This window comes from Nannospalax galili, unplaced genomic scaffold (assembly GCF_000622305.1).
Source record: "Nannospalax galili isolate Female #2095 unplaced genomic scaffold, S.galili_v1.0 scaffold341, whole genome shotgun sequence".
NCBI lineage: Eukaryota > Metazoa > Chordata > Mammalia > Rodentia > Spalacidae > Nannospalax > Nannospalax galili.
Genome location: NW_008346082.1, coordinates 2235759 through 2258888, shown reverse-complemented (window position 1 = coordinate 2258888; position 23130 = coordinate 2235759). Strand labels below are relative to the sequence as shown.

The following is a 23130-nucleotide window of genomic DNA, read 5'->3' as shown; positions in this document are numbered from 1 at the left end:
CAGGCTGGCCTTGAACTCACAGAGATCTGCCTGCCTCTGCCTCCCGAGTGCTGGGATTAAAGGCGTGCACCACCACGCCCGGCGGTTCTTATTTCTTGATTAAAACCAGACTCATGCACTTGGAAATTTATTTAATTTTATTTTTAATTTATGTGTAAGAGTGTTTTGCATGCATGTATGTAAGTGTGCACTTAACGCATGTTATGCAATGCTCATGGAGGCCAGATGAGGGTGTAAGATCCCCTGGAACTGGAGTTATGGACGTTTGTTAGCCATGTGGGTCCTGGGAACTGAACCAGGGTTCTTTGCAAGGGCAGCCAGTGCTCTTAATCACAGTCATCTCTCCAGCCTCTTTTTTATTTTTAATAAAAAATGAAAAATCAAATTTAATTTGAAAGGAAAAAAGAAAAATCAGGAACAGTCTGTAAGAACAGTGGGACCAGGGCTGGAGAATTGACTTAGCCCTAAGAGCACTTGCTGCTCTTGCAGAGGACTGTGTTCAATTTCCAGCTTCCACATCAAGTGGCTCAAAACCACCTGTACCTCCAGTTTAATCTGATCCAACAACTTCTTCTGGCCTCCACTGGGCACCTGCATACATGTGGTACACGGGCATACACACACATAAAATAATAAAATAAAATACATAGCGAGATATGAAACTACAATCAAGAAAAATGCAGTAACCCTAACAGAAAAATAGGCAATGGACATTAATAAGTAATTTAGAAGAGAAAATCTGGGACTGGAGAGATGGCTCAGTGGTTAAGAGTACTGGCTGTTCTTGCAGAGGACTGGGGTTCAATTTCCAGCATCCACATGGTAGCTAATAACCATCCTAACTCCAGTTCCAGGGGATCCAACGCCCTCTTTGGACCTTCGTGGGCATTGTACAACATGGGTAAACTTACATACATGCAGGCAATATACTCATACACATAAAATAAAATAGTAAATAATAAAAAATAATAATAAAAGAGAAAAGCCAACAGGTCTTCAAAAAAACGTTGAAACTTGTGTTGGTGAGATAGTTCAGCAGGTAAAAGTACTTGTCCCAACACTGACAAGTTTGATCTCCAGGACCCACATGGTAGAAGGAGAGAACTACCACAAGTTGTTCTGACTTCTACACCCACACTGTGGCACATGTGTTCATACACACACACACACACACACACACACACACACACACACACACACACAAAATTAATGTAATGAAACTTTTAAAATGTTCTAACTCAAACCAGGTGTGGTGCTGTACACCTGTAAATCATAGCACTAGAGAGGCTAAGCAAAAGGATTGTGAGGTTAAAGACCTACCTTGGCTATACAATGAGACCTGTTTTTGTTTTTGTGGGGGTGCTGCTACTTTGGTTTTTTTTTTTTTTTTTTTTTTTTTTTTTTTTTTTGGTCTTTTTGAGACAGGGTTTCCCTGTAGCCCCAGCTGTCTTGGAATGTCGGGACTCAGGTTTGCTTTGCTTAGCAGGAGACCTGCTGGCTTCGGGGCAGAGGGTTTGATCCGCAACAGAGTCATAAACTCTGGGACCTGTGTCTTCCCAACAGGACAATTTTAAAATTTAGAAGGTTTTTATACATCCCAAGGAACTAGCAGTCATGTGGGGTATGGCAGTCACATACAAAGATTTAGGGTACAAAGAAACAGGACATTTAGTCTGTTAGTTGGCGCCAGAAGGATTCTTAAACTTACTCAAGGTTATCAATGCCCATCCAGTAACATATTGGACACAATGTTTTCTTCCTTAGAGCTAAAAGCATGGTGAACTTTTAGCTTTTAGCTCAAGAGTAAACCTTTAACCTGGCCTAATCTCTTAGCCAGGGATACCTGAGTTATTTGTTCAGGACAAGGAGATGAGCTAAGGGTTGTTGACCAAGACGCTTTCCCACAGAGCAGGGAGCCTGCACTTTTATGACCAGGCCGCTTCCTCCTGCCAGCCCAACAGTGTTCTGCAAGACAGGGATTATCAGAGCCTCTGTTTTTAGTGCCCCTCCCTTTAGCAGAGAATGCAGCCTGGACCTCTAAGTTTTAGGGTCACCTCACCCTAGGGCCTGGCATCCTGGTTTCCTGCACAGGAACTCACTATGTAGACCAGGTTGGCCTTGAACTCACAGAGATCCACCTGCCTCTGCCTCCAAGTGCTGGGATCAAAGGCATGCACCACCACGCCCGGCTGTTGTTTTTTTTTTCTGTAGTTCCAGCTGGCCTGGAACTCTTTATGTAGATCAGCTAACCTCAATTTTACAGGGATCCACCTGCTTCTGCCTCCTGAGTACTGGGCCAAAAGGCATGTACCATCATTCCTGGCATGAGACCTGCTTTTAAAAAATCTTCAGCAGGTTGTTGGTGGCACATATCTTTAATCCCAGCACTTGGGAGGCAACGGCAAGCCGATCTCTATGAGATCCAGGCCAGCCTGGTCTACATAGTGAGTTCCAGGCCAGCTGGGGCTACAGGGAGACCCTGTCTCAAAAAACAACCAACAAAAATCTTCAAATTCATTAGTAATTAGAGAAAACCAAAATAAGATATTCTACCTGTTTGTTGGAAAATGTTTGAAACTAAACAAAGTTATATGGTTCACATGTACTTGTTTTGTTCCATTCTCTCCATCATGTCGGCTTTCACTCTAGTCCAAGGCCACCATATCTTCTGCACTACTAAAGTGCAAAAATGTGACTGGTCTGTCCACCCACTTCTGTTTCTTTTTGTTGTTTTTTTGAGACAGTTTCTCCCCAGGTGGCTCAGGCTGGCCTTGAACTCATGATCCTCCTGCCTTGGCCTCCTGAGTGCTAGGATTGCAGGCTGAGATTCAATATGCAGGACTCCCACTTCTATTCTTATCCTTTAGAACTCATTCTTCCCATGGGAGCAAGAGGAACGTTAAGTACAAATTAGATGCCACTCTTCGCCTAGAACCCTTCGAGAATTTCTCATTGCCCTTTGGCATCACTTCTCTCCACTTAGCCCTGCTAGTTCATAAGGTGCCATTTATTCTTCCAGTATTCTCCAGCCACTGACCACAGATGTTTTTGTACCTTGAATACTTGAAATTCTTTCCCTCTACTCAGAGATTGCACATGCTATTCTCTCTGCCTGAATTTCCATGGCTTGTTCTTTCTCAACCTTAATTCTATCCAAAGAAGTTTGGCCCCTTTTCCTGGAGCAGATCCTAATAATTTGTCACCACTACCACACTTATTTTTTGTAGCATTAATGTTATTTTGTTTGTGACAATTGTTAGCATCTGTGTTAGTGACCACATCTGTCTTTTCATCATTTTCCTCCAACATTTTTGGGGGGTTTTGGTCTTTTTGAGACAGGGTCTCCCTATAGCCCCAGCTGACCTAGAACTCACTATGTAGACCAGGCTGGCCTTGAATTCACAGAGATCCACCTGCCTCTGCCTCCCAAGTGCTGGGTACCTCCAGAATTTATGTCAATGTTCAAGATAGAGTAGACATTAAAATGTTATGTTAATGCATTAATCTATTTCATTCTTCCTAGAGAAGAATGAAGTAATGAATTATCTGACAGATGCAAATTCTTTACTTATTTTACCTAGTAATGCAATGTCATGGTATAGTTCAGCAAGAACTAGGTTCTACACAATTGTATTTTTACATTATATTTACTTTTTTTTTTTTTTTTGTCTTTTTGAGACAGGGTCTCCCTGTAGCCACAGCTGGCCAAGATTCACTATGGAGAACAGGCTATATTTGCTTTCTAAGCTACCTTATATCTGGAAATTATTCTTCAAGAATTGTGTGTATCACAAGCATGTTCTCAAAGAAGATCAGAACACTGAATGACAGCAAAGGGCATACATAGGCCTAGTCTGAGAAGACATTTACTACCAATGAAGATTCTAGCAAAGAACTGGACAGAGATTGGTGTAGCACTTCCTCAACTGACTTTTACTCCCCCACTTGTGAACTGGTTAACATTTAATCAATCATATTGTGGGAGCTACTCAGTAAATTATGGTGATTATTTTGTTTTAACCACAGAGTCTACACTGTAGATGGAAGGGGGTGTTCTTACTGTCAGTCACTTCAGGAAAACCTGGATGAACACATAAATAGGAGTTTCTTTAAGTCTCCAGGTTGTTGAGCCAAAACACAACTCTTGTTCTAAAAGGCATAAATGATAGTTTATTTGGGATCAATTATGAGTAAATATGATCTGGAAACACAGATTAAGGTTACCCTGAACGACATGTTCTACTGTAGAAGGGGTTACTAGAACTTTTACAGTTGCACAACAAAAGAAAGTCACAAATCCATGCATTTATCAAATTCAGTGGTGGGAACATTGAGTAGATGGGTTACAGCAAGCACAGTGGGGAAATCTTTAGGTTTCAGATGTCATAACATTCTTAGCTTTAGGATTAGTATGGTCTGCAGTTTAGCAGTACATTCCAAATAATCACAAAGATGTTAGGTCAGATAAAGAGGTTGGTAGTAAACAGTTATTAAAGGGACTAAAAATAATCCAAGGTAGTTTGGTCCCTCTATCTGTTACACTCCATCTCTCCACATCACAAATTCTGAGTCAGCAGAACCTCCAGCACACATGTGGCTTCTTGAGAGAACTTTAGTGCACAGGGTTCATCGTAGAACAATGTAAGATCATGGAGGTTCCCATTTGTGACAATTAAGCCAGAACTCTGCCACATGTAGAATTTCTGGTGTAGACAGAGATAAGATCATTCTGCCTCCGTGTGGTTAATTTGGTGTCAATGAAAAACTGTCTTCAATAGACTTTATAATCTTCAAGCCTTTGTTCAAAGTTTTTTAAACATTACATCTTGGTCTTTGTTGGACTTTGGAGAACTAAGGGAAGTCTTTTTTTTTTTTTTTTAACTTTTGTTTTTTGAGACAGGGTTTCCCTGTAGCTCCAGCTGGTCTGGAACTTGCTGTGTAGACCAGGCTATTCTCAAACTCACAGAGATCTCCCAATCTCTGCCTCCTAAATGCTGGGATTAATGGCCTGTGCCACCATGGCTGGCTAAGGGAGGTCTTCTGTGTTGGAGAGCAAGAAGTATAATGACATTCCAAATTCCAAAGAAGCTAGTTGAGTCTGCAGTCCTACAAAATTCCATTCTCTCCCCTCCTCTCTCCCATCTCTCTGGTGTCTCACTACTGCATGAGATACAAGCATGCACCATCATCACACATGGCCCTTGTGGGTTAATTTTGCAAACATAATGGATTCCTAAAGGATTCCCAGATTTGCTGGGTTAAGGGCAGTTTAAACCACCCATTAGAATGGACTTCTCAGTTTATAGGATTAGGCATTAAAAGGAGTACAAATTCCCATGACAAAAGTGGCCATGGGCCAGGTTGGGGATTTACCTCAGTGGTAGAGCGCTTGCGTAGCAAGCACAAGGCCCTTGGTTCGGTTCTCAGCTCCGGGAAAAAAAAAAAAAAAAAAAGTGGCCATAGGCATCTTGGATGTATATATTTGGGGGACTGGATTTTTGTTTTGTTTTTTTGAGACAGGGTCTTATTTATGTTGCCCTAGTTGACCTAGAACTTTATGTGTAGATCAACCTGGCCTGGAACTCAAGAGATCTGATTGTCTCCCGAGTACTGGGATTAAAAGCATGCACCACCACCCAAGGCCTTGGGTGTATTGCTTGGAATCAAGCAACAACCAAAGTAAACTGAAACCTTAAAATGTTGCGTTTCTAGCTGGGCATGGTGGAGCACGCCTGTAATTCCAGCACTTTGAAGGCTGAAGAAAGGAAGATAAATTGAAGGCCATTCTGAGGCTACATGATGAACTCTGGTGTTAAAAAAAAGAAAAAAAGTAACTCCAAACTTTCTCTCGGTGTAGATTTGTATTTGTCATTTGCCTACTCAATTACCATTTTATGGCTGCTTTGTAAGAGCTCTTTGCAATTAGCCCCTTACTATTGTTTGGTTTAGTTTTATTGAGACAGGCTCGCCCGAGTTAGCTCAGGATCTTCCTGCCGCAGCCTCCCTAGTTCTGGAATTACATGCGTGCTCTACCACAACAGGCAGCCTTTTTTTGTCTGTTTTGCTGACTCCCCCTGCACACACAAACATTGCTTCTAGACTATTAAAGTGCCCCCTCCCTTCCGCCGGACAGTGCTACTCCAGGTAGATTGTATCTGGACACCAGGTGAAGTTGGCTGCAAGGCAGGGCAAACGGGCCTAGAAGCTGGAGAATACCGCGCGTCACGAAACGAAAAATACCGATTACGCAAGTCCCCCGCTGGGCTCCAGGGCACCTCCGGTCTCCCGCCTCCTCCTTCCGCCCGGAGCCCGCCCGCGTCGCTGACGTCCCAAACGCAACGCGCCCAGTGCTTTCGGGCCGCGCAACCCCAGCGGCCGTCCGCCCCGCGCAGCGGCGAATTCTCCTCAGCGCCGGAAGTCCGGGGCTCGTGACCGGCCGACAGTGCTCTCTCGGTGCCTGGGCTCACTCGGGGTGCTGCGGCACGGGATGGCGGAAGCGCCTCCGGTCTCAGGTACTGTCCGGTCTCCGTGCGGGACCCGGCTTTTCTGGGGGACCGGCAGTTTAATCGGCGAGAGGTCGGAAGGGTTCCGGTCCTTCGGGGCGCGTGCTGGCGCAGGGACAGTGGCTCAGAAGGGCCACGCCACGCGCGCCGCACGTCCGCAGCCCTCCACCATCTTCACTGGGTGGTGAAGCCTGGCGAATGGGTTTCCTTGGACAGCGGGCTGCCCCAGCGCCCGGGGAGCGGACATGGGCGTCCCACACTTCCGCGGGGCTCATTCCGGCCTTCCCCGGGCGGTGCGGCGCTGAGTCCGGCGGGCGGGCGGCGGCCAAGTCGGCGCCCGTCACTGTGGCGGGCCCCGGAGGCCAGCGAGTTTGCGCGCTGTGTTCGGGGTGTGTTCTCACTCCACGGAGTGGCGGCTCGCGCCAGCCGGACCTGGGTTGGTTCGAAACCTCAGACTTTGGTAGTCTGTCTCCTCATCTGTCAGTTGGGAGTCAATAAGTTCATTCCTGGACCGTACCTGTTCCGCAATTGTTAGCTCACTTCCCCTCCAGGAGTTAAGAGAGTGTAGAGACAGCCTCCTTTGACTGTGAATAGAAGGCCATTTCTATTTCCTCATGGCGTATTGGTAGCTCTGTAGTTTCCAGTTTTGTGGACAGCGACCAAAACGAACCATTTTGCATCTGGATCTTAGTGTACACTTACACCGTAAATTTAAAAGTGAACGAAATGTTTCAAGAAGCGATAGTTTCCCTTTAATCAGCAACATACTCTGATGTTTTGTTTTTTTAAAAAAATACTTGAGCTGGACGTGATGGAGCACGCCTGTAGTCCCAGCACTTGGGAGGCAGAGGCAGGTGGATCTCTGTGAGTTCAAGGCCGGCCTGGTCTACATAGTGAGTTCCAGGAGAGCTGGGGCTACAGGGAGACCCTGCTCCAAAAAGACCAAAAAAATAAATAAAAATAAAAATAAAATGAACTGGGAATACTTTGGTCCAGGCTCTTCTGGCTTTTATAGTTTGCATTGCTAAGTCAACTGTAATTCTGATGGGTTTTCCTTTATATGTAAGTTGTTGTTTTTCTTTTGCAGCTTTCCGTATTCTCACTTTGTTCCTGGTCTACATAGTGAGTTCCAGGCCAGCTGGGGCTACAGGGAGAACCTGCTTCAAAAAGACAAAAAAAACAAAACAAAACAAAAAAACCCCCCAAACTTGTCACAATCTGCTACACTGATTTGATCTCATGGCCCGCTGTCTGAAAATCAGTACAGCAGTGTGTCCAGCATAGAAATACTCATTGCTTTGAAATATAGTTCTGCTTCTGACCAACTGATGAAGCTGTGTGTTTGTTTACTTATTGTGTGAGTTTTGGTTTCAAAAGTGGAAGGACACATTGTGTCCCTAACTTGGGTATAAAGTCATCTTGGGGAGGGAAAACCTTTAGGTATATTTTGTTATTTGCTCCCTCTAGGCCTTTACCTCTAACCTGGATCTGCTGATCTCATCTTCACATTCCCTCCTGACTCATTCCATACCCTTCATTATTTGAAGCAGAATTGAGTGAGGGCTAGTTGTGACTCAGAAGTTTTGGCCTTTGCTCCACTCCATAAAGCATTTCCTGAATCCCCCTGTCTGGGAAATCCTTGCCTTTTTGTTGTTGTTGTTTGTTTTTTTCACTCTAGTTCCTAGTCCTTGCTCCCACTTTAGCATTATCTCCAGTTCACAAGTCACCTCCCTCCAACAAAGTTCCTTAAATAAAGGTCAGCCTAATCCAAGAAGAATGTTTTTCTCACGGGTAGACTTTCCAATTCCATCTTTGTCTCTGGACTTTATGAACACCAGTTGGACATCCCCTTATTTGCTGTCTTCACCTGTTGCATAATACCTAGTGTAGCTGGATTACCTTGCATCTCTGGTACCCCGTGTATTATAGTGATGCCTTGGTGAGGAAACATCTCACTCACTGAGGAGCTTCCATTTACTTCACATAGTGAAAGAAGCATGATCTTTGCCATGGTCCATTTTTCTGATTTGTGTGTTCATTTTCCTTTCCTCATGTCTCCTAGGATCTTCTGAGGGTTTTGCCTTAGGTCTAATGAAAATATAAACGATATGGATAGGTTTAGCTTTGTTTAGATCTATTCATTACTGCTCAGTATGAAACATCCTCATCATTTTTCCTCATCATATACTGGGCTATTTGGGGCAACTTTACTGATGTTTTTTCTACCCCTCTCCAGCCTTTCTTCTTCAAACAGGAGAGAACTGTATAATACCTCTTGGCCCAGTTTACCCATTCCCACCTTTAAATTATCTCATGTTTCCAGACTACTTCTGCCACCTCTGATTTTATCTGATCCTCTTGCCATTTTGTGAGGCCCTTCATGTCCAGGACTCTACCTGTATAAAACTGTTTGGGGCAAATTCTGGATTAAATGAGAGGTTTCCCTGTGACCTTTATGCTCTCGTTCAATTCTTCACTATGTTTCTATGGTATCTGTCAGTGTGCAGTGCAAGTGTAAGGGCATGGTCACTATTGCTACATATCCTGAGTTAGAATCCTGAGCTTGCCTTGGAGTACCTGAGGCCTTGGGCAAGTTACTCTGCTGTGGTTTTCTCATCAGGAATGTGAAGATTACATGTTAACAGAGCTGGAGAGATGGCTCAGTGGTTAAGAGCACTTGCTGCTCTTCCAGAAGATCCAAGTTTGGTTTCTAGTACCCAGGTCAGGCTGCTCACTGTCGCCCATAACTCCATTTCCAGGGGATCTGATGCCCTTATGTGGCTTCCATGAGCATGTGCACCCACATGGCAGACACATACTCACAGATGCCTGTATACATAAACATAAAAAAAAAGAATAAGTAAATATATGGAGAGTGCTTATAAGAGTATATGGCATATACAAAATATCTAATAAATGTTAGGCCTTATTGTTAAACCTGGAGTTCACAGGTTCTACACTGTGCTCATCTGTGCTTGATAGCCTGTAGCCCTAAAAACAATAATAAAGCACCATTTTAACTACTTTATGCATGCTATTAATTTGCTTTATTTTTCATAGCATCTCTGATGTAGGGATTGTTATGGCTTCTATTATACAAAAGAAAACTGGGGCTAAGTAATACATAAAGGTGAGCTAAGGCAGGATGTGATAGTGTTACACATGAAATTACAGCACTCAGAAGGTTGAGGCTGAGGATCATAGGTTGAGATCAGCCTGGGCTATATAGTAAGGCACTGCTTCAAAAGATAGAAGATAGATAATTTAAAAAAATATTTTATTATTTTTATTTTATGTGAATGAGTGTATTGCCTGCATGCATGTAAGTGTGCCTATGCTGTACAGTGCTTGAGGAGGTTAGAAGAGGGCATCGGATCCCCTGGAACTGGAGTTGTGGATGGTTGTTAGCCATCATGTGGGTGTTGGGAATCGAACCGAGGCCCTCTGTAAGAGCAGTCAGTGTTCTTAACCACTGAGCCATCTTTCTAGCCCCCTATATAGATAATTTTAAAAGACACAGTAAATGATGTACAGGGACTTAAATTCATGTATTTTGGACCCTGTTGATTGCTAGTATAATCTATATGTTACATATAGTTCTGATTTTGTTACTTTTTTTGTGATTAGGTAAATCATTTCTTTGGGCTTCAGGAACTGAGTTCATTATATTTAGAATCATTTGAGGTAGGGGGAAAATGATGGGCTGAAGAGCGAACTAAGATGTATGTATGTATGTATGTATTTATTTATTTATTTAGTGTGTATATGTTTGTTTTTGAAATAGTTTCATACCTTACAGAACGCCTTTGCTGACTGTGTAGGTTAGAGCAGGGCATCTCCTAACATTGCAGGTGACTGGCCTTTGAGGAAACCCCCCTGCCCCCCATGCCAATTTTAGAGCATGTTATAGGTGTTATATATGAAAAACCCAAAGTATATTCCTAAGGGGAAGAGATGGAAACTAGTATATTCATTGTGCTAGTACTACCCATATGAAATCTTATTTAGGTGTTATAACCTTTGAAATAAATACTGTTATCTTTTATTATAGATGTGGAAACTAAGGCTAAAGGTAGTCAAATACTAGCCCTAAGCTCATAAATTGTAATGGGCTTTAATCCCATTTTAGCTGATTTCCAAGCCTATTTACTTGCTGTTATGCAAGACTACTTTAGTGTTTTGGAAAAGCCACATGGAACCTTCTGACCAGTATCTCATCCCTAAACTGCTCCCTGACCTTTATTTTTTTATTTAAACAGGGTCTCACTCTGTGACCCAGGCTACCCTTGAACTCTTGGATCTCCTGCCTGTACCTTCAAGGGATGTGTATAACCATGCCTGGCTTTGCCCTTCCGTCAATATTTTTGGAAAATAAATGTGTGTTCATAGTACTTCATGGCCTAGGCTGTCAGTGGCTGTAAGTGTTGCTGCTAGGCATGGGATTATAGTCCTCCACAAGTACTTTGAGCCTGTCACTTTTACAAGAAACAGTTCTCACTAAGCCTGTTTTATATAATGTCCTTAGCAAAATACTTTTTAGTTGTGATTTTTAGAGTCTTATGGGCTTCATAAGTGACACGTTAATTACTTGCTTGTCTACTTGTTATTTCCTAGGTACTTTTAAATTCAATACAGATGCTGCTGAGTTCATTCCTCAGGAGAGAAAAAATTCTGGTCTAAATTGTGGGACTCAAAGAAGGCCAGACTCTAATAGGATTGGCAGAAGAAATTATAGTTCATCACCTCCCTGTCACCTTTCCAGGCAGATCCCTTACGATGACATCTCTGCTATTCATCAGCACAGTTATCCTTTGGGAAGCAAACCTAAGAGTCAACAAAATTTTTTCCAGTCTTCTAATAAATCAGTCAAGAACCATGGCCTTCAGAGTCAGCCTTGGCAAAAATTGAAGAATGAAAAGCACCATAACAAAGTCAAGAAAGCACAAGGGCTCACTGAGCAGACCTCAGATACATCTAGTTTAGAAAGTGTGGCCAGATCAGACAGTGGGACAAACCCTAGAGAGTGTAGCCCATCCGAAAGTGAGAAGGAAGCTGTCATTGCAGATCCTAGGGGAGCAAAACCTAAAAAAGCAGCACAGCTTATATACAGCTATGGTAGAGGACCAAAGGTCAAGGGGAAACTCAAATGCGAATGGAATAACAGAATGAGTCCAAAATCTGAGGATGAAAATAGCAAATCTGTGGGGATTTCCCATCCTGACACTTCAGATGCGTCCTGTAGAAAAGGCATAGTAGATGGATATGTGTCCAGGAAAAATGAGCAGAGAAGATACCCTCAGAAAAGGCCTCCCTGGGAAGTAGAGGGGGCCAGACCACGACCAGGCAGGAATCCGCCAAAGCAGGAGAGTCAGCGACATACGAATACAGGACCCAAAAACATGTCCCCCATTCCAAAAGATAATCTCAGAGAAAGACCAACAAAATCGGCTTGTGACACTGGGAATTTAGCAGGTGTCAAATCTTCCAGAAGGGCTGACCAAGAGAAAAATACTGTAAGGAGACAGGATTCTCCAGTGATACCGCCTTTTCCCCGAGGCAAACAGAACCATGTGCTGAAGAATGTGGAAACACATACAGGTAACAAATATGCCTAAATGGGTAGAGATATAGTTTGATAGTAATTTTTAAGTAATACATTCACACAGTTTAGGAACCAGAAAATACAAAAAGACACACGGTGAGGTCTCTACTTCCTGTCTTGGTTTCTGCCCCTACCCTTTCCTGTCCTCCTCAGTAGGTTACTTCTTACCTGTTTTTTTTCTTATTTGCTTGTTTTTTTTGTTCTGTTTTGTTTGAGACAGGGTCTCATGTACGGTAGGCAAACACTTCACCACTGAACTATATCCCCAACCGTTTTTTGAGAGAGTCTCACTGGGTGTGGTGCAGGCCTTTAACTCCAGCACTTGGAGGCAGAGGCAAGTGAATCTCTGTGAGTTCCAGGCCAACCTGGTCTACATAGTAAGTTCCAGGCCAGCTGGGGCTACAGGGAGACTGTTTCTCAGAAAAACCAAAAGAAAAAGAGAGAGAGTCTCAATAAATTGCCCAAAGTGGCATTTAACTTGGTCTGTAACCCAAGCGGGGCCTGAACTTGTGATACCCCTGCCTCAGCATCCTGAGTAGTTGGCATTATAAGCCTAAACCACCAGGCCCAGCACTTTGGTTTTATATATATTTTAAGCAAATACAAATAAGGACCCCCCCCCGATTATTTTGTAAGGGTCTTAAAAATGCAGACATAGGGCCTAAAGAGATGACTTAGCTGTTAAGAGTACCGGCTGCTCTTGCAGAGAACCCAGGTTCAATCTCCAGCACCCACATGATGGCTAACATCATCTATAATTCCAGTTCCAAGGGAATTCAATGCCCTCTTCTGACCTCTGTGCACATTGTATGACACAGGTGCACTTACATGCAGGCAGTACACTCATACACATAAAATAAAATATAAAAATATTTTTTAAAGTGCAGACATAGATGATACAGATACTTGGTTAGAAGACTTTTTTTCATTGTGAAAACAGAAATAGGAGATGGTGTCATTTAGCCCGTATCATCTCTGCCTCATCTTGTCTGCTCAGTTGCAACAGTTCCTAACTGTCTCACTGTGTCTTAATTATTTTTTCCCATCACCAGAGAACAGTTTTTCCAAGACACATCTTTTTTTTTTTTTTTTTTGGGGGGGGGTTTTCCTGTAGCCGCAGCTGGCCTGGATTCACTATGGAGACCAGGCTGGCCTTGAACTCACAGAGCTATCTACCTGCCTCTGCCTGCCAAGTGCTGGAACTAAAGGCATGCGCCACCAAGCCTGGCCCAAAACACATCTTGAGCTCCATCTTTCTTGTTCTCTGGTTCGCATTACCTGTAGATTCTGGCTTCTGCTTTCCCCAACAGTCCTATCTTCAGTTGCCTTAATCTCTGCCATTTTATTCCCTAGATTCCTTCTTGTGCTGTCTTTCCATGTTGTTGCCTGTATCTCGCTCTATCTAGAGTTTCTGCTGCTTGCTCACTGATAAACTCTTACTGATGTTTCAAAAGCTAATTTAGTTACATATTCAGGGAGCCTTATCTTATGCCCTTAACAAATAGATCTGTTACATTATACATGTTTCTGTTTCAGAATTTACCACTTGAAACCATAATTCATTTATATACAGTACTCTATTAGTCTATAAACCAGTTGAAAGAAGATACTGTAACTTTATTTCTGGTTTTTATTTTGCTCTGAGTATGTATTCTTTCAAGGTAAATAGCTGGGTTTGGTGACATACTTTTAATCCTAGCACTGGGGAGGCTGAGCTAAGAAGACTGCATTTGAGGACAGCCTGTCTGCTTAGCAAGACCCTGTCTCAAAATAAGAAAGAAGAAGGGAGGGAGGGGAGGGGAGGAAAGTTTCAGTACTTTATCTCTTTCTCATGGACTTTTATCATATTGTTCTCTTTTGGGTTTAATGTGAAACTGTGGCCTAACTCATGGTGTTACCACCTGCCCAGGCCCATTTTTTCTTCTTTATTGTTTTGTTTTAATTTATGTGGACATATATGTTTATGTGAGTGTCTGTCATGTGTATGTGGTACCTGTGGCGGCCAGTGCATTAGATCTCCTGTAGCTGGAGTTACAGGTAGTAATGAGTTGTAAGGACTTGGGCTTTTACAGGCATGCTAAGAACCACTGTCAAACTCTGAACAGAAGAGTGCATCTAATTTATTGCCCCGAATCCCTATCCTACACATACACAAACTAGGAATGGAACCTAGGGACTCGTACATGCTAAGCAATTACTCTACTGCTGAGCTATATACATACCCCCCCCCTTTTTTTTTCTGTTACTTGTTTTACTTTTTTCCTTTTTAGTTTGAGACAATAGCTTATTAAGTTGCCCAGGCTAGCCTTCACTTTATCTTGTAGACTGCAAAATTTATGAGTTTGTGATCCCCAGCTTAAGTCTCCCAAGTAGCTGGGATTGCTGGCCTACAGCCACCCAGTTAATTTGTGTTTTTCTGCTCTTGTTGCTATGTCAAAAGTAGAGACTGGTAAGAAGGGCACTCTGAAAATGCAGGTTAATGAAGCAGAGATTGGAGTCTGGATATATTCTGAAGGTAGACCTAGCTGGAGTTGCTTCTATGTGAAATGTGAGCGAAAAAGCCTTTGTTAAAAACTTGGCAGTCATTTGTGGGTTTGTCACAATTGGTAGCTTTCTTTCATCTTTATGGATAGGCATCTTAGTGGCCAAATTTTACTGCAACTGGATTATAGAGCAACATTTGAAAACAGTAGTTATAAACCAGGTATAGTGGTGGTTCATGTCTTTAATCACAGTCCTCTGGAGGATGAGGCAGAAGGATTGAGGCCATCTTGGGCAAAATAGCAAGATGCTGTATCAAAAAAAAGTTGCTTGTTAACAAACTTTAAAATGATGACTAAGGGGCTGAAGAGATGGGTCAGCAGTATGCTGGCTGCTCTTGCAGAGGACCAGGGTTTGGTTCCCAGCATCCAGGTAGTGGCTAACAACTGGCTAACTCCGGTTCCAAGGGATCCAATGCCCTCTTCTGACCACCACAGGCACTGCATGATACAAATGTTCTTACATACATGCAGGTAATACACTCATACACATAAAATAAAAATAATAAAAATTTTTTTAAATAAAGAGAAACAGTAAAATTAAAAAGACAATATGGTAACATGGAAAGTAGAGGCAGAAGGATAAGGAGTTCAAGACCAGCCTGAGTTACAAAAGACATAAAAATAAAATAAAAATAAATAAATATAATGGCAATAAAACAGCAACAATCTTTTTTTTTTTGGTCTTTTTGAGACAGGATCTCCCTGCAGCCCCAGCTGGCCTGGAACTCACTATGTAGCCCAAGCTCACCTCAAACTCACAGAAATCTGCCTCCCTTTGCCTCCAGAGTTCAAGGATTAAAGGCACCACCACGCCCAGCATTATTGTAATATATGTATATTTTTTTATCTTTTTGAGGCAAGGGCTCCCTGTAGCCACTGCTGTCCTGGAACTCACTGTGTAGACCAGGCTGGCCCTGAATTCACAGAGATCTGCCAGCCTCTGCCTCCCAAGTGCTGGGATTAGAGGTGTGTGCCACCATACCCAGCAAAACTTACTGTTTTTGGTTTGCTTGTTTGTTTTTTTAATTTACTTTTGGTGTTTTGAGATCTCATTATGTAGCCCAAGAGTCATTCTCTTGTCTCCTTCTCCTCAATTCTGGGACTCCAGGCTTGAGCCATAGCTCCCAGCTGTATCTGAGTAGGTTCTGTTTAGAACTCCTATCTAAATGTGGCCTTTCTCTGTCCTCTCAGCAATTCCTACCCTTTCTCAGTCTTAGAGTCTCAAAATAGCCATCTTAATCAGAATCAGATACCACTTTTTAGCCTATGTTTAGAATAGCCCCCTAAATTACTTACCTCTCCTTGATTGACTAAAATGAGAAATAGTTTTCTCTGTTTGATTTTCTTTGTTATTTTAAAACAGGTTCTCTAATTGAACAGCTAACTACAGAAAAATACGAGTGTATGGTGTGCTGTGAATTGGTTCGAGTAACAGCCCCTGTGTGGAGCTGTCAGAGCTGTTTTCACGTGTTTCATTTGAACTGCATAAAGAAATGGGCAAGGTCTCCAGCATCTCAAGCAGGTCAGCTTTCTCTTCTGAGTAGTTTTTCTTACTGATTTGATAAATTCAAGTTATAAATCTAACTTAAAAAATACGAATTCGGGGCCTGGAGAGATGGCTCAGTTGTTAAGAGCATGGGCTGCTCCTGAGGAAAACTCAGGTTCAATTCCCAGCACCCACATAATGGCTAACAACCATCTGTAATCTGTTCCAGGGGATCCAACACCCTCTTCTGTCCTCCATGGGCACTGTACAACATGGGTGCACCTACATACATGCAGACATAACACTCATACACAGAAAATAAAAATAAATCAATCAAAAAAAATATATATGAATTCCAGGGACTGGAGAGCTGGTTCAGTGGTTAAGAGCACTTTATTGCTCTTCCAGAGGACCACAGTTCAGTTCCCAGCACCCACATGGAGGCTAACAACCATTTGCACCTCCAGTTCCGGGGGATCTGACACCCTCTTCTAACCTTTGTGAGCATTGCATGACACCGGTGCACTTACACATATGCAGGTAATACACTCTTACACATAAAAACAATAAACTTACACTGGGCGTGGTGGCGCATGCCTTTAGACCAGCATTCAGGAGGCAGAGCCATGTGGACCTCTGTGAGTTTGAGGCCAGTCTGGTCTACATAACAAGTTCCAGGCCAGCTGGGGCTACAGGGAGACCCTGTCTCAAGAAGATAAAAAATAATAATAGTATTTTTTTTTTGGAATAAATTAAAAAAAAATACTGATTCTGGGGGAGGGGGTCAGGAGGTAGGGGTGGATCTGGGAGGAGTTAGGGAGAGGAGTAGGGGATAAATATGATCAAAATGTATTGTATGAAATTATCAAAGAATTAATAAAAATACTACGTTTTAGCTGGGCATGATGGCACACTCCTTTAATCTCAGCATTCGTGAGGCAAAGGCAAGTGGATCTCTGAGTTTGAGGCCAGCCTGGTCTACATAGCGAATTCCAGGCCAGCCGGGGCTACAAGGAGACCCTATCTCAAAAAGACAAAAAAATATATATATATTTTAATATATGCAAATATTTATATGCTATACATATTTTTATATATTTAATATATTTAAATACTTTATTAAATATATAAACTTCTGTATTAGCTGTATGGACCAGGCTGGCCTCGAACTCACAGAGATCCACCTGTCTCAGCTTCCCAAGTGCCAGGATTAAAGGTGTGCGCCACCACGCCTGGCTAATATATATATGTATATAATTTTTTAAAAATACTAATTCATCTTAAACATTTTACCTATAGGTAGAATATTACCTTGTTTTCATGTTTTATCACTAAAATTAATCTGTAGATCTTAACAGCTAAACAGCAATGTCAAAATATTTAGGGTATGGTAAAAAATCAGTCAGCTTTTTTTTTTAAATGATAGGTTTCATCCAATTAACAATATAAAAAGCATTTATTGGACCCAAGAGATGGCATAGCACTTAAAGGTACTTGCCATCAAGCCTAAGTTTGATCCCTGAGACCCACATGGTAGAGAGAATTGACTCTTACAAGTTGTCTTCTGACTTCCATGTGCTTTCAGTACATGCACACACGTGCGCACACACATAAAATAACACGTAATGAAAAAAATTTTTGTATCTTTTTTCCTTTGTTTTATGAGATAGGAGGACTGTAGCCCCAGCTGGCCTGGAACTCTGCATATGGAACAGGCTGACCTCTATCGCACGGAGATCCACCTACCTCTGCCTCTTGAGTGCTGGGATTAAAGGCATGTGTATCCACATCGGCCTGAATTTGTTTCTTTTCTCCAAAAAAAAATTAATTTTGTTTTATGTGCATGAGTGTATTGTCTGCATGTATGTACGTGCACCTATGTCATGCAGTGCCTGAGGCGGTCAGAAGAGGACGTAAGAGCCCTTGGAACTGGAGTTATGGCTGCCATATGGGTGCTAGGAATTGACCCTGGGCCTCTGTAAGAGCAGCCAGTGCTCTTAACCACTGAGCCATCTCTTCAGCTCCCTGAATTTGTTTCCTAAGTGTCTGGTAATACTCAGCACTTCAAAAAGTTTTTTTAATTTATTTTTATTTTATATGTATGAGTGTTTTGCCTGCATGTATGTAAGTGTTCCTATGTGTGCAATGCTGGAAGAGGGCATCAGATCCCCTGGAAATAGAGTTAGAGACAGTTGTTAGCCACCACATAGGTGCTGGGAACCAAACCTTGATCCTCTGCAATAGCAGTCAGTGCTCTTAACAACTGAGCCATCTCTCCAGCCTCAGTACTGAACATTTTAATTACTACTTCAATGGTGTAGTTTCCTATAGATTTAAATTTTTTTTAATTATCGTGCTGTTGACTTTTAGGGGTGTCTTAAGGCCTAGGGCCTTGTACATATAAAACATGCCCCCTCCCACTGAGCCATACCTCTACTCCAATTTGTGCTGTAGAAAGAAAATTTGACATTCTCATTTTTCTGACAGATGGCCAGAGCGGTTGGAGGTGCCCTGCTTGTCAGAATGTTTCCGCACATGTTCCTAATACCTATACTTGTTTCTGTGGTAAGTTTATTTACATACACCGAACATTTTTCACTATACCTTCTACCTCAGTGGTCTGTGGGGCTTATTTTAGAAGTTACTAATGAGACTTCAAAGCTGAAAGAGTCTGTAAGACTGTACTCATGTGGTCTGTCACCCAGCTGGAGCCATGGGCCTTTGTGCAGATTGCTGTGGAGATTGGCCTTCTCATTATACCAACCAGGCTCATTCTGCTTCTGAGCTGTGATGTTGGCCTCTTGGTCTTAGTTTGATACCAGAATGAACCAGTTGTCAGAGGTAGGTATTGATATGGGTTTCCTCTCTGCCCTGTCTACAACAGCTTTGATACTCTAGATTTGAGCAGCATGAGTAAAGATTGTGTCTAATGTAATTCAAGAAATTAATCTTTCATTTTCATAACAGAAATTTTCTATAAACTGGCATTACGGACATTATCTTTGTATCCTTCTTCTTTGTAGAATACGTTCTCCTTTTTTGAAACAAGGTCTGACTATGTAGGTCTAACTAGCTTAAAATTTGCTGTGTAGACCAGCTGTCCTCAAACTCAGAGAGATCCATCTGCAGGTTCCCCCTTCCCCCCCAATGCTGGGATTAAAAGCATGCACTATCATGCCTGAGCTTTTTCCTATTTCATAGTAGTTTAGTTCCCTTCTGTATTAGCAGAAGCTTTCTTTGATCCAGATGCTAATGTTAGCCTGTTCCCTACATATCTTTTTTTTCCTTCCTTTTAGTGACTAACCTTTGTGTAGATTTTGTTTCTCAGCTGTTTATCTTCCTCTTTGAATCATTACATTTTTGTTTCTGTGTTTGTTGCCTCACTGAAACCGTATTCAGAAATCAGTGATGCTAGCCATATGGACTAATTAATAAATTTTTAACTTTTTGGCAGCATAATCATCTTTGACACCTTTGATTCCCGTCTTTTTAAAAAAATATTTTATTATTTTTATTTTATGTGTATGAGTGTAATGCCTGCATGTAAGCAGGTGCACCTGTGTCATGCAATGCCTATGGAGGTCGAAAAAGGGTGTCAGATTCCTCTGGAACTGGAGTTATGGACAGTTGTCAACCGCCATGTGGGTGCTGGGAATCAAACCTGGATCCTCTGCAAGAGCAGCAAATGCTCTTAACCACAGAGCCATTGCTCCAGCCCAGACCATTCCCTTCCTAAAACAATTTGTTCTGTTTCTTTTTGCATACTATCTTTATTTTCCTAACCTATTTGCTATGTTCCTCTTTTATCATGATTTCACTAGCAGTTGTTCAATCCCTTGACTATCAAACATGTTTTCCCTCCCACTTTTTGTGGTGCTGTGGTCAAACCAGGACCTCACACATGCTAGGCAAGCACTCAGCCACTGAATCAACCTCCCCCCCCCCATCCAATGCCTTTTTCTTTTTTTAAAATATTTTAAAATTAATTTTATTTTTTAAATGAAAAGAAAAAAGAAAAAAGTGATGGAGAGATATGGGAGTTGTTGGAAGGGACGGAGTGGGCATGGATTTGCCCAAAACACCTTATGTGCATGTGTGAAATTCTCAATAAAGTTTTTGTAAAAGTTTAAAAAAATTTTTAATGTGTATGAGTGTATTGCCTGCATGTGTATAAGTGCACCCATGTCATGCAGTGCTTGCAGAAGTCAGAAGAAGGTATAGGATCCCCTGGAACTGGACTTAGAGAAGGGTTAGCCACCATGTGCTAGGAATCAAACCTGGGTCCTCTGCAAGAACAGTCACTGCTCTTAACCACTGAGCCATCTCTCCAACTCCCAAATGCCTTTTTCTAAAGGCAGTTTTAACCTTTCTCACTTTGGTTTCTCTTTTATTTGGAATCTGTTGGTCTTACATGCTTTATTGCCAAAATCTGAGCCTTAGATAGTAAGTTAGTATTAATTGAAGGAATGAATAGCCGTTCGTATACTACTGGAAAGGTAGCATGAAACTGGAAATAAGAGGGCTGTGGGAAATTGTGCAAATAGGATAGTACCAAGGCCTAATTACCTTAAAGGGTATGTTTGTTTTGGCTTTTTGAGACGGTATCATTCTGTAGTACAGGCGGGCCTCAAATTCCCCATCTTCTGTTTCTGCCTCCCAAGTGCTGGGATGATCTACCACACCTGGCTCCTTAAAGGATTTTTTTTTGCGGGGGGGTCTTTTATTTTTTGAGACAGGGTCTCCCTGTAGCCCCAGCTGGCCTGGAACTCATTATGTAGACTAGGCTGCCCTTGAACTCAGAGATCTGCCTGCTTCTGCCTCCGGAGTGCTAGGACTAAAGGTGTGTGCCACCATGCCCAGCTTCCTTAAAGGATTTTTTTTTTTTTTTTTTTTTTTGGTTTTTTGGAGACAGGGTCCCCCTGTCCCCCCAGCTGCCCTGGCACTCACTATGTAGACCAGGCTGGCCTCGAACTCATAGAGATCCGCCTGCCTCTGCCTCCCAAGTGCTGGGATTAAAGGCTTGCGCCACCACGCCTGGCCCCCCCTTAAAGGATTTTTAAATGTGAAGTACCTCAGTGGAATAAAGAATCTTAAAGTTATCACTTACAAATTAGATAAGGGACACCTAAGAAGGTGTAAAAATGTAGAATAAAGGTAAAGATGATGTAAGAGAGGTAAAATTATGTGATAGTGTGAATAGGCCTTATTTATCTGATGACTCTGCCCCTACACTGTTCTTCCAGAAGATAATTTAATATGCTTTTATTGAGAATTTTTTAATGTACCAGGAACTATGAAGAAGTAGAGGAATAGGCCATTTATTGACTCTCCTGAGCTTATAGTCTAAGAGTTAAGATACAGTTAATTCTAATCCTAGCACTCAGGAGGCTGAGGCAGGAAGATTGGAAGTTCAAGGCCAGCTGAAGACCACTTAGTGAAACCCTGTGTCAAAATAAACAAAAACAAGCTAGGTGTGGTGGCACACACCTTTAATCCCACACTCAGGAGGCAGAGGCAGACAGATCGCTATGAGATGGAGGCCAGCCTGGTCTACATAGCAAGTTGCAAGTTAACTAGGGTTGCAGGGAGACCCTGTCTCAAAAAGGCAAAAAACAAAACAACCCAAAATCAAGGGCTGAAGAGGTGACTCAGGGGTTAAAAACACTTGCTGTTCTTCCAAACAACCTGGGTTCAACTCTCAGCACCCACGTAGTGGCTCTGTTGCTCTTTTCTGGCTTTTGTGGGCACTGCACACATATCTATAAATATACTGACAATCAAAACACACAAATAAAAATAAATCATTTAAAAAACAAAACAATCCCAGCACTCGGGAGGCAGAGGCAGGCTGATCTCTCTGAGTTCAAGGCCAGCGTGGTCTACACAGCAAGTTCCAGATCAGCTGGGGCTACAGGGAGACCCTGTCTCAAAATAGTCCCAGCACTTGGGAGGCAGAGGCAGGTGGATCTCTGTGAGTTGAAGGCCAACCTGGTCTACATAGTGAGTTCCAGGACAGCTGGGGCTACAGGGAGACCCTGCTTCAAAAAGACAAAAATAAAAAGCAAAACAAAAAAACCCACAGTTAACCCAGTATTCTACTAGAAGTACAAAGTGCTATGGGAAGTATCTGGAGTGAGTTGGTCTCCAGATGGTTGATGGAAGCCTTCATGAAGGAAGTAGAATTGAACTGGATGTGGAAATTATTAAAATTTGGTAAGCAGAAAGGTTTTCTGAAGACAGTAGCAGAAGTTAGAAATCAATAATAAGGCTTCTGTTTTGGGGGAAAAGAATCATCCCATTACAGAGGTCAGTCCCTGTGACAGTGCAGGCATGGGAGATGACAAGAAAAGTAGGGCACCTCTTTGATGTTGGGCTTAGACACTGGGGCATCATTTGGCAAGCTGTGGGAAACCCCTGAGGGCATCTCTTTCCCCCCCCCCCCCCATCTTCTCCCCTTTCCTCATCCTCCTACTCCTTTCCTCTCCCTTATCATGTCCAAGTTGGTTTTGAACCCCTGTACCCAAGCGATTCTCCTGCCTCTACTTCCATGTGCTGGAACTATATAGGTACACCTACTATATCTGGCTAGAGCATCAGTTCTTTATGAAGATGAATTTTTGCCTGTCAGAGCATATTGGAGGGTAAACAGTTTGGGGACTTAATCCAAATGAAGAATAATCAAAATCTATAATGAGGGCCAGTGAGGTAGCTCAGTAGGTAAGGGCACCTGTTGCCAAGCTTGACAAGACCTGAGTGCAATACCAGTAACCCACATGATAGCAGGGGAAAAAAAAAAAAAAACTGAAAGTCCTCTGGCCTCTACACATATGCTGTAATCTCTAAAAGAGGTTATAAAAAAAGCAGAGGCCAAGGTCTAGGGACTATCATTTTTTTATCTAGATTGCCCAAGTGAGGATGAATTGCTCAAGGGCAGAGAACAGTCCTCCTCTGCCTGGGTTTTTCACTGTTCCTGCCTTAGTGCTAAGTCCAAGGAGA

The 23130-nt window shown here is 42.4% G+C and overlaps 1 protein-coding gene across 3 annotated transcripts in view; it reads left to right on the top strand.

Annotated features, from left to right (window-relative positions):
* Positions 1-4152: 4152 nt before the first annotated feature.
* The window catches only part of Nfx1 (nuclear transcription factor, X-box binding 1), a 75887-nt gene continuing 56909 nt past the window's right edge, over positions 4153-23130 (top strand). Inside the window, exons 1-4 of one of the 3 annotated variants that reach the window (XM_008842473.3) lie at positions 4153-6512; positions 11118-12101; positions 16012-16170; positions 18622-18699. In XM_008842473.3, coding sequence (XP_008840695.1) covers positions 6488-6512; positions 11118-12101; positions 16012-16170; positions 18622-18699 — 1246 coding nt within the window. In that variant the 5' untranslated portion in view covers positions 4153-6487. The remainder of the gene's footprint in view (positions 6513-11117; positions 12102-16011; positions 16171-18621; positions 18700-23130) is intronic. The other 2 variants (XM_008842474.3, XR_003850982.1) reach the window with 2 other exon arrangements.